Below are 10,969 nucleotides of genomic sequence, written 5' to 3'. Positions count from 1 at the left end.
TATATATATATATATATATATATCTTCTCTTATATCACAAAAAGAAAGCGAGCTGACAAAAATGTTAAACTAAGTAATATGCTAATAAAAATTTCTATTAGCAATGTAAAAATACTAAACATTGGTTAATAGAATAAAGAAAAATATGGAACAAAAAAGTTATTCAATGACTATATAAATCCGTTTAATTTAATAGCGATTTTATGGATATATTACAGGTATATCACATTGACAAATAAGATGACAATTGAAATTATTAAAGCTATACGATGTAATCTGGTCAAACAAGCCCGATCACAGTATAATTTAATTAATATTTTTTAATATTGACCGCACATCGCGCTAGTACGACTACTAATATTTTGTAAAACAAGAAACGGTATATACCTTTCTTTGAAAAAGAGGTTAGCCTAGTAGAAATCATCCACCTCCCATTTAAAATTTGAGATTCGAATAATCGAGAGAGTAAAGTGGGAAAAGCCCACCGTTGACGTTTCTACGGCTATATATATTAGCAATTAATTAAGAGTAAAATGAAAAATTTAAAGCTAAATAATTTTTTGAATATAAAAAAATATCACACTCCTTTTAAGCCGGAAAAAATGTCATATAAAATGAAATAGAATAAGTTGTTCATTTGGAAATTGAAATTGTTAAATGTTAGTGTTTACATACCAGCACAAGGACTAGAAATGAAATTGAATCCCCCAAATATCAAAGAAGAAAAAAAACGTATTTGATTAAACATTTCCTCTATATATAGGGCTTTCTTATATAAAACCTAATGAAATGTTCAAAGATAGATTTAGCTAGGGGTGAAAGAGACATTAGGGTGTTTCTTTCCGGAGAAATTAGGGATAGTGCAGTGGCGGAGCCCCCCTTGTGCTAAGAGTGTCAATTGGACACTCTTTTATTGAAAATTACACTGTATATATAGGTAAAAAATTTATGTATAAATCATACATGTTACATCCCCTTAACTTCTTTAATTTTTTATTTTATTAATTTTTGACCTTATTTAGTGAAAACTCTGGCTCTGCTGCTAGGTTAGTAGATTACATTAGTAATTTGATTGAAGTGATGAGCTCCAAATCTGAAAAAGCCAGTCAGAACAAACATAAATTAGGTTGTCTTTTTGTGTAGGACGATAGAGAAAAGTACGTATATCTGTCTACTTTAAACACTCAGTCCAAGCATAAAGCTCACGGGGTTAATCCCAGCCCTAGCTTAGCTTCTTCAATTATTCTATATTTGGGGTCTCTTCAATTTTTCAGACCTAATGAATCTACTCTTCTCTTTGTCCATAAATGTGTGCCTTTAATTTGTTATAGATAGAGATCCAATAATTGTTTGCGAGTTTCCATCACTTTCGTTGTTGGTTCCTTAGGGCAAGTTTCTGAAGTTGATCATCAGAATAACTACGTTTAATAGATATTCTCCATAGCCAAATATCAATAGAAAATCATAGCTTTACTTTTATAAATTAAACACGTTAAAAAAGAAAAAAAAGCATATAGATACTCATCAAGATCGAATTAAGTTTAATCGCGTTAATTTGTGTGGTTACTTTATAGGTTTATAATATTTGCTATGAGTCTTTAATCTTTATGATAGATTTATATGTCACTAGAAAATATAGAGAACACTTAATGTTGGAAAACTAATTTTGTTATTATAATAATTACTCCCTCTATTCCAATTTATGTGAACCTGTTTGACTGGATTCGGAGTTTAAGAAAAAATGAAGACTTTTGGAATTTGTGGTACTAAACAAGTTAAAATGAGGCACAGAGTATTTGTGTGGTTATAATTAAGCTTCTCATTAAGGGTAGAATTGGAAGTTTACGCTAAATTATTTCCAAATTTAGAAATGAGTCATTCTTTTTGGAACAAACCAAAAAAAAAATAGGTTCACATAAACTAAAACGGAGGGAGTATTACGTATTATTCTTGTTGTCTGTCAAATTAAGATGGACTTAAATGGAGCGATATAGTCAGTGAGAATCCCCCTAACTTCCCCTACCGATCGATTTATAAAGCTCCTTCTTTCTTGTCTTTAGAACACATTCTCAGTTTAGCAATCCTAGCCCCTAGAAAAAAAAAAGGAGAAAGAAAGCTCCATCCTTTATTTTGGTGAAAGGCAAAACACTCTAATGCATGGAGCTTGTGTGCAGTTGTAGTAATTACTTGCTTTAAAAAAAAAAATTTGTTTTTTCAATGTTTTAGAGAAAGAGAGAATCCAAATTCCACAACCCTAATTAATTTCCTTTGACCAAAATGTTTCCTGCCAGTAACAGTACTGGAAACCCTCCTCCTCACCCTTCATTATCCTTTCACAGCACCTCTCCCTTTCTTGGCCTCAATGGCAACCAAATTCTCCTTCATCATTACCAAAATCAGCTATCTTCTCATCACTTTGCTAAGAACATGACACTCTCAGCAAACAATATTATTAACTCTCCAAATTACCATCAAAATCATTGTGATAATTCCTCAAGGTCATTTCCCATCAACAAGAAACCCAAGAAAAGGGAGAGGTCTAGTAAAATTTTAACATCTCAAGGTCCAAGAGATCGAAGAGTGAGATTGTCCATTGCCATTGCTCGAAAGTTCTTTGATCTTCAAGAAATGCTAGGTTTTGACAAACCAAGCAAAACCCTTGATTGGCTTTTCACCAACTCCAAACTAGCCATTGAGGAGCTCCCTAATTGGTCAACTCATCAAGATCATGACTCCAACATTGCAGGTTCGATCCCAGTCCTCACCATTAGAATGTGTCTTATTAGGTTTTTTTCTAGGTAAGGCTCCCCCAACCTCGGCGACTGCCCTTCATTTCTTGTCCTGCTTAGAACTTAAAAATCGGGACATCTATACTTTCATAAGGTGGAGGTAAGGTCTGCGTACACATTACCCCAGACCTCATTTGTAGGATTCGACTGAGTTTGTTGTTGTTGTTGGTCCACAAGAATCGCTTGAGAACTAACTACATACCTGAAGTTAGTCAGCTTCTTTAGCATAGTATAGTTTTAACTTTGAAAACTTCCTTTTAGCTTTAGAAATGAAGATGTTTTTCATGTATAGTCCTTTCTAGCTAGTGACAACATTTCAAATATTCTATTTTATTTATGTAGGAGCAACGAAGTCGAGCTGCAATGAGACCAAGGACTATGCTTCAGAGTGTGAAGACCTGGCCATAGAAACAAATGAGGGTTTAGAAAGAAAGCCTAAAAGATTAGCAAAAGAAAAGAAAGAAGTAAAAGATGAGGCAACAGATCTTGCCCTAGTTACAAGAGAGTCAAGGGTCAAGGCAAGAGCAAGAGCTAGGGAAAGAACAATCAAGAAAATGTGGAGCAAAATTGAAACTAGCCAGAGGTCAACTTCTCAGTTGATCAGATCTAGTTTCTTTTTGAAGAAAGATATAAGGGAAATGGAAGAACAATTTTGTAAGAACAAATTACAAGCCAGTCAAGAAGTAGCACACAAGGAAATAATTCAAGGATCTGGAGTTACTAAAATTAAGACCAAGCCTTCTTTAATCTTGGGTTTTCACCCAAATTTCTCTGCTCCAATAGAGTCATCAACTACCTACTATGGTAGCTCTTCTTTCAACACTGAGAACTGGGGCAAGGACACAACTTCAGGTTACGAATTACTTCCTCCGTTTCAATTTAGATAACACATTTTTCTTATTATTCCGTTCCAAAACGAATACATATTTCTATAATTGGAAATAAATCAACTTTAAATTTTTCATTTTACCCACAATGAGAAGGTTTTTTAACCACAGAAATGTCACGGACACATAAAACTTTTACCCCTTAATCTTTAAGACCACAAGTGTTAAAGTCTCCCTATTTTCTCTTAAACTCTATGCCGAGTCAAACTACCTCATCTAATTTGAAACGGATGGAGTAATGTTTATCTTAATCATTTGCGAGTTTAAGTTATATTACCGTCAGTGTAAGAATGTTACACCATATGCCACTTTTACATGTTGTAGAGCGTAATCTGTGTAATTTTCAAGATTATAAATTCTACAATTTAAAAAGACTTACCTATAGATATTTTTGAAATGACCTGAAAGCATCAATAATTTTTTATGTTGACGATGTACATAATTTAAACTCAAAATTTAATAGTAATTATTTTACGAATAACTTAATTGTATAAATACTTTTTTCACCATGTGTGCATAAAATTTAAAGGGAAAATGCATAAGTGCAAATAATTACATTTAAAATAAGTTTAGTAGGGTAATAGGATTCGCGGAAAGAAAAAGTGCGTAGTTGGGAATCCGGGTATAGGTCAGGGGAGTACTTATGCATTTTCCCAAATTTAAACTCAATATCATTTCAATGTTCTTTTTCCAGAACTTCAAGGTCGCTGGAAACAATGGGACTCATGTCACAGCAACCAAATCTAATATGGGAACAATGTAAGCTAAAATTTCTTGTTTTTTGGGTTTGATACTTCATATAGGTGTTATGTTTCATGCTCCGTTCTCTCTTTTATCTCTCCACGGGTAAGGAATGTGGTTTTTGGTAGAGGGCGAATTTAAAATTTAGGTTTTATGGGTTGTAAGCTTTATATTCTCACCGATGAACTAGACTTTTGCAATGATGATGGGTTCAAAATTTGATATATGTATTATGTATAATGTTTTTTCACATATATATATTTAGGTAAAAATTTACTCACATTGGGCGTTTACACCAAGCCGATTAACATGACACGTCTTGCATATATCTCTATATTCTAACTACACTACTACTGGAATGTCCATGCTTGTAAGTCTACTGAGTATTTTCTGATGTATGTTTCCCCTACTGATGCATGTTTGTGAGTTTTGTGTTTCAAATAATTTGAGAAAAGCTGGAGAAATAAGAAGATTTCTTCTCGACAGTTAAAAATGATTTAATTACAAAAAAACTTATCACGTATCGAAATCACTAGTCAATTAAAGAAGTTGATTGACCGAGTTGTACCTAGTCTTTACTCCAAACCAATAAACACAACATATTAATTTTTAACAAACATTTGTTAGTTAGGTTTATATGTATGACATACAAAATAGATAACTCTTTGAAATAAGACCAATTTTGATACTATGTATCTAAAAAAATAAAATAAATCTTCTTCTATAACAAAAAATTCACCGATGCTAATAAATTACATTTTATTCAGCATGCATAAGTTAAATCCTTTACATAATACTAACATTTTCAAACATATGTCACACTGTTTTTCACAGCTTTAGGATCGTTTGTCAGGTGGTAAATGACTTCAGCTATCTCCTACAACGAAGTCACTATCCTTTCTAACAAGGCTTCTTAAACTGGACGTTCATGAACACGATCAGACGCGAAACCGCGAAACTAGAGTTCAAGCTACGGGTTTGACACAATTCAGTAGCTTTGGCCAAAACCTTATATTTGTATTATAAAATCCATTGAATATGTATACGTACGTAATTTATTCAAAATCCAATAAGCTAATCTAGATTCACCTATGTAAAGATCTCATGATCTAATGAATGGAGAACCACTTGCTTTGCTAAATGCCTAAATCTGTGCACATGCCCTAGAAGAATATTGATCGACTAAAGCTGAAATAGAATCAGTACTAAATGCAGAATCTGTGTATCACAATGACTAGAATGATAAAAATATAGTATTGCTGTTTCCCCTTACCATGAGTCATAAGATATATGCTATCTTCAATTCAAGCAGAAAGTTGCGGAGGTCTAGAAGTGGGGAATTACATTTCACTTACCTTAAAATCCAAGTGTGCTTGCTTCCAGTTCTATGCATTTTTCCCTACATTAAAACATCTTGATAGCGTAAAAATTCTTCGTTGAAAATATAAATTGAATCTGAAAGATAATTACATATAATTGTTCATAGATATCTATATCTACACTATATTAAAAACATGAAGCACCTTAAGGAAATTTCGTTCGTCTCTTTTTCCATTAGAAATTAATTTCACACCGAACAAAATAGTCTTTTTAGTTATTTTCCTAAATTTTAGAAATTTAAAATCAATTCAATTTTACATATTAGATCTTTCTTTATTTGATTACGTTATTAATTCTAATATTTAAGACTCGCACATACTATAGCTATATGCAATCAACATTCGTTATTTTTAGGATTCTCACAATTTTTTTTTTTTTTAAAAACTTTTATTTTATAAATCAAAGTATTCGTTAATATAATTTTTTTAAAGTGTGCATTCTATTCATGATAATAGGGTACAAGAGTAAAATGTGTATCCTAAAACTAGTAGTATAAAATAATATGAGTAACAGTTATAGTGCAATGTTAACGTAAATAAGTGCTCCTGATGACGTTTGCGGTATTTCCCAAAGTTCCTCAGACTTTGATCCGATGAAGACTTGAGTCACTCACTTTTCAGTTTTTTCTGATTCAAAATTAATGGAGAAAAAAAATCTAATGATTACTACTACAACTACTACTGTATTTAGGGCTGATATTTATATAGTACTCCTTAACAACTGTCCTACTACTACAGCAATAGAAAAGACAAAGTTAAAACCTTGTTTGAATGACGTGCGTAAAACCTGGGAAAACAAAGCAGAATAACTTGGGAACCTAAGAAGCAGAAGATCTGTTTCTCTCTGGGCATTAACAATATTATTTCTTGCAATGAATAGCAGAAATAGTATGACCTACAGTTAATTAAAGTGAAAGAAGAAACAAACACAGAATTTAATATTCTCTCTGTCATAATTTATGCAATTGTGTTTGATCGAACACAGAGTTAAGGAAAGAAATAAGGACTTGTAAAATGTATGCTCTAAAATGAATCATAAATATTTGTATAGTTATAAATTATCTCATTAAATATAAAATTGACAATTTGAAGTTGTTATTATTAATATAGAAATGTATTTTGTTGATGGAGATCGATAAAAACATAAAAAGTACCACATAAATTGAAACAGACTAGGTAATATGTTAAAGCGAGAAGAAGGTCGAACATGTAAACTTTAATTGTGTGGGAGAATCTCCATTGTTCCGCTTAGACATAGCTTTCAAAACGGGATTAATATAATTCACGTATGCTGAAACTCTAATAAACTTTTACGTAGTAGGTATATTTTAATTGACTACTAATCTACTTTATTTTTCAGATTTACACATATTTTTATCTATAAGTTTCATATTAATTATTTGATAGTGTACAAAATTTTTATATTTTTATGCATCGTTTGGTTTCATTCTTGTTATGCGTGAATTATGCAGTAAATTAATTTTTTATACTGCTACCAAGCTTAAAAACTACATAAGATGTGCAAGGATTATTTTTAAACGATCAAATCAAACATTATACTCTCTCTGTTTCAATTTATGTGAACCTATTTGACTGGGCACAATATTTTTTTTTTTTTTAAAAAAAAGAAGACTTTTGAACTTGTGTTGTAAAATAGGGCACAAATATTTTGTGTGGCTATAAATCATTGCATAAAGGTAAATTATATTTCAAAGATGGAAAAGGGTCATTCTTTTTGGCATAGATTAAAAAAAAATAGGTTCAGATAAATTGAAATGGAAGGAGTATTATCTTAAGCAAGATATTATATAGGGAATAATTTTTCATTCTTTCTAAACTTGGTTTAGTCGTTGTTGGGTCCAAATGCACACGCAAGTATACGCGGTCGACAAGTAATAAGGTGATAAGAAAGTATCGTTCCCACAAGGATTTATGATCAATTATTTTCCAATCTAAGCTATTTATATAATTAATGCTCAAGTGAGTGCGGAGAAGATGATTGTGATTTTTATAACTAAATTACTACGAACTAAAAAACAAGCAAGAAAATAAGATTGTAATTAGAGCAAACAAACACTTAGAAAGAATTCAATGAGATGAGGATATTCACTTGACTCATCTAATTTGTTGATTAGCCGGATTTATTATGCTCGTGAAGTTCTTTCGACACTTTGCTCGCTTATTCAAGCCAACCTAAGACTATATGTCTATAGAATCAAACTTGACAAGAACGCATGTATATTTCCTGCAAAAATAACCAAGCAAGACAACTAGAATATGTCTATCCTAATCACGAATCTATTCTTCGACGCCCGGATTCAAGAACTTACTCTATTCAATAATATATTCAATCTATAATTCCCACTTTCGAGTTGAACTAAATTCGTATAGTACTCTATTGTTAGCTACACAATAGAATAACTAAGTGCAAGATTGAATAAACAAATTAATATGATAAAGCCAAACAAAACAATCAACCGCTAATTTGCAATAGTCAAGAACGACCCATAACCTCAAAATAATGAGTTCTTAGCCACTCATGTTCATAACAATCATCAAAATATAATTTTTAAATATAAAAGCAACGGATACTAGAAGAAGAACGGAAGCATTAATGAATTTCGTGCTCCCGATTGTTTCGTACTTGTGTTTCTCTCTCAAAATCACGCCACCTCCTCCAAAATAGGTTTAGGTTTGCTTTTACACGAGTTGGGGCGTCTTCGATCGAAATAACCAAGTCCGGGCGAAATAGGACAACTTCACATCACCAGCGCCCAGGGTAGCGTGGGGCGCTAACCTTGGCGTTGAAAGTTTTGTGCTTCTAGAAACTGCACCACAGGAAGCGCCCCACGCTACCGTGGCACTACTTTGTGGTTTTTTCTCGTTTCTACCCCTTTTCGCTTCAATTCACGCACCATCGCCCCGAATTGCCTCCGGATAGTTCCTAAACATAAAAATACCACTAATTAGCACAAAATATTACATTAAACATCCGAAATCTATGAAGCATGAGTAAAATGTGAGACAATATACACATAAATATACATACTTTAAGAACAATAAAATCATAGATAATATAATCTTAAGAGAGATATTATATTGTAAATATGTTTCTAGTCTTTCTAAATTTGGTTTAGTAGTCATTATCTTACGAGTGACTTGATTGTGTGCACCATAAGTTGTGCAGAAAATATTTTTAAACAATCAAATCAAACATAATACTATCTTAAGCAAGATATTATATTGGGAATAATTTTTCAGTCTTGCTAAATATTATTATTATAAGCAAGATATTATAGCTAGCTTAGCTATAATTAAATTAATATGTGTATCGCTAGGAATTTCAACACAACCCTTTTGATAGTGCATGCGGTCGCTGATTTTGCACTACCATTGTCAGTAGCTTTGAAGGTCCAAGCATGGTTCAGAATTCAGACCAGATGGGACATGCGAGATTTGATCAATTGTTGTAGTCAATACAAGATTTTTCTTTTGTTTGGTGAAGTTTGATTTGAGTATATAAATACGTATGATAGCTGTAAAAAATTGATTAAATTAGAGCCTAGGATAGTCATCATGAGTAGTAAATTCGAGGTCCTTTGTTGTGACAATTGAAGCATATTTTTAAAATTTTCGATTAGGTATTTCAGAAGTGAAGTTTTAGTTGGAACTTGGGATATTTTATTAGTCTTATTGCTGAAACTAAGAGAGTTGTAAACCCGTATGTACAGTTAGACGTCTTTTCCATAATATCATCGATATATAACAATCATTCACTATAAAAGTCAAGTATTTTTGTGACGACCCGGTCTGTCGTCTTAAGAATTAACGCCCCGATCCCCTATTAACTGCTTCCCCCGTGTTTATTTCTGCTATTTTGAATTGTCGGGATGTTCGGTTTTAAGTTTCGGAGAGTTCTGGGACATTTAGTCCCTAAATGAGAGCTTAAGTGTTGGCAATTTGACCGTAGTAGGAACAGTGTGAAGACGGCCTCAGAATGAAATTTCGATGGTTCCGCTAGCTCCGTTGGGTGATTTCGGGCTTAGGAGCGTGTTCGTATTGTGTTTTGGAGGTTCGTAGCTAATTGAGGCTTGAAATGCCGAAAGATGGATTTTTGAAGTTTTCGGTTCGATAGTGAGATTTTGATCCGAGGGTCGGAATGGAATTCCGGAAGTTGGGCTCCGTAGTGTTGAATGTGATGTGTGTGCAAAATTTCAGGTCATTCGGACGAGGTTGGATAGACTTTTTGATCGAAAGCATAAATTTTGAGTTTTTGAAGTTCTTAGGCTTGAATCCGATATTAAATTGGTGTTTCGATGTTGTTTTAGGTGTTTTAAGTATTGGTATAAGTTTGGACAGTGGTATTAGACTTGTTTGTGTTTTTGGTTGAGGTCCCGGGGGCCTCGGGATGGTTTCGGAAGGTTTTCGGAAGAGTTGGGAGTATTTGAGCAGCTTCAGCTGCTGGTTTCCTGTCATAACCGCACCTGCGGTTGGGTCCCGCAGGTGCGTAGCCGCAGAAGTGGCATTTCCATCGCAGAAGCGGAGATGGGGAGGAACAGCAGGCTCCACAGAAGCGGGAGATGTACCGCATAAGCGGTACCGCATTCGCGAATGGGGAGTCGCAGGTGCGGAAGGCTGAGTTTAATGATTTGTCGCAGATGCGACCCTCGTTCCGCAAAAGCGGGACCGCAGGTGCGGTCCCAGGGCCGCAGATGTGGTTGAGCTGGGCAGAAACATATAAGTTCTTGCCTTCGCGAATTTTAGCCATTTTTCACCTCTTTTCAAACGGGAAGAAGCCTTGGGGAGCATTTTCAAGAGAGATTTTCAGAGGAGTTCATTGGGTAAGGTCTTTGGTCCCTAAACTCGTTATTGGAGTGATTTTTATCATTTTAAGCATGAAAATTTAAGGAAAATCAATGGTAATGTGGGGGTTAGGGCTTGATTAATTAGAGACCTTTGAGTGATGATTTGAGGGACCATTTGAGGTCCGATTTTGGTACTTTTGGTATGACTAAACTCATGAGAGCGTGAGGTTTCTGGAAATATAAATTTTACCCGATTCCGAGACGTGGGCCCGAGGTTTTTTTTTGTCATTTTACCTAATTTTGCGTATTAGCTTAGAATTTCTTTGTAGAATCAGTTACTTGAAGTGTTATTTACATTATGCAATTGA

General features: G+C 33.6%; 1 protein-coding gene across 3 annotated transcripts; it reads left to right on the top strand.

The window, feature by feature from the left end:
* Positions 1-2,051: 2,051 nt before the first annotated feature.
* Positions 2,052-5,558, top strand: LOC109244941 (transcription factor CYCLOIDEA-like). 3 transcript variants are annotated; one of them, XM_019412107.1, is made up of 4 exons: positions 2,052-2,746; positions 3,132-3,641; positions 4,371-4,435; positions 5,271-5,558. In XM_019412107.1, exons 1-3 carry the CDS (start codon positions 2,278-2,280, stop codon positions 4,421-4,423), a joined length of 1,032 nt encoding a protein of 343 aa, XP_019267652.1. In that variant the 5' UTR covers positions 2,052-2,277; the 3' UTR covers positions 4,424-4,435; positions 5,271-5,558. The 3 variants fall into 3 exon arrangements, with proteins under 3 accessions (XP_019267652.1, XP_019267653.1, XP_019267651.1); XM_019412106.1 differs by having other exon boundaries at positions 2,053-2,746; positions 5,252-5,558; XM_019412108.1 differs by lacking the exon at positions 4,371-4,435 and having other exon boundaries at positions 5,252-5,558.
* Positions 5,559-10,969: the final 5,411 nt, after the last annotated feature.

The sequence above is a fragment of the Nicotiana attenuata genome, unplaced genomic scaffold (genome assembly GCF_001879085.1).
Source record: "Nicotiana attenuata strain UT unplaced genomic scaffold, NIATTr2, whole genome shotgun sequence".
Lineage (NCBI taxonomy): Eukaryota > Viridiplantae > Streptophyta > Magnoliopsida > Solanales > Solanaceae > Nicotiana > Nicotiana attenuata.
This window is presented reverse-complemented; position numbering and strand designations above follow the sequence as displayed.

Excerpts from the sequence above, each read along its gene's own strand:
- LOC109244941 (XM_019412107.1), top strand. The coding sequence starts at position 2,278 with ATGTTTCCTGCCAGTAACAGTACTGGAAACCCTCCTCCTCACCCTTCA. Across the intron at positions 2,747-3,131 it reads TCATGACTCCAACATTGCAG|GAGCAACGAAGTCGAGCTGC; the intron begins GTTCGATCCCAG and ends TTATTTATGTAG. Across the intron at positions 3,642-4,370 it reads GGGCAAGGACACAACTTCAG|AACTTCAAGGTCGCTGGAAA; the intron begins GTTACGAATTAC and ends TTCTTTTTCCAG.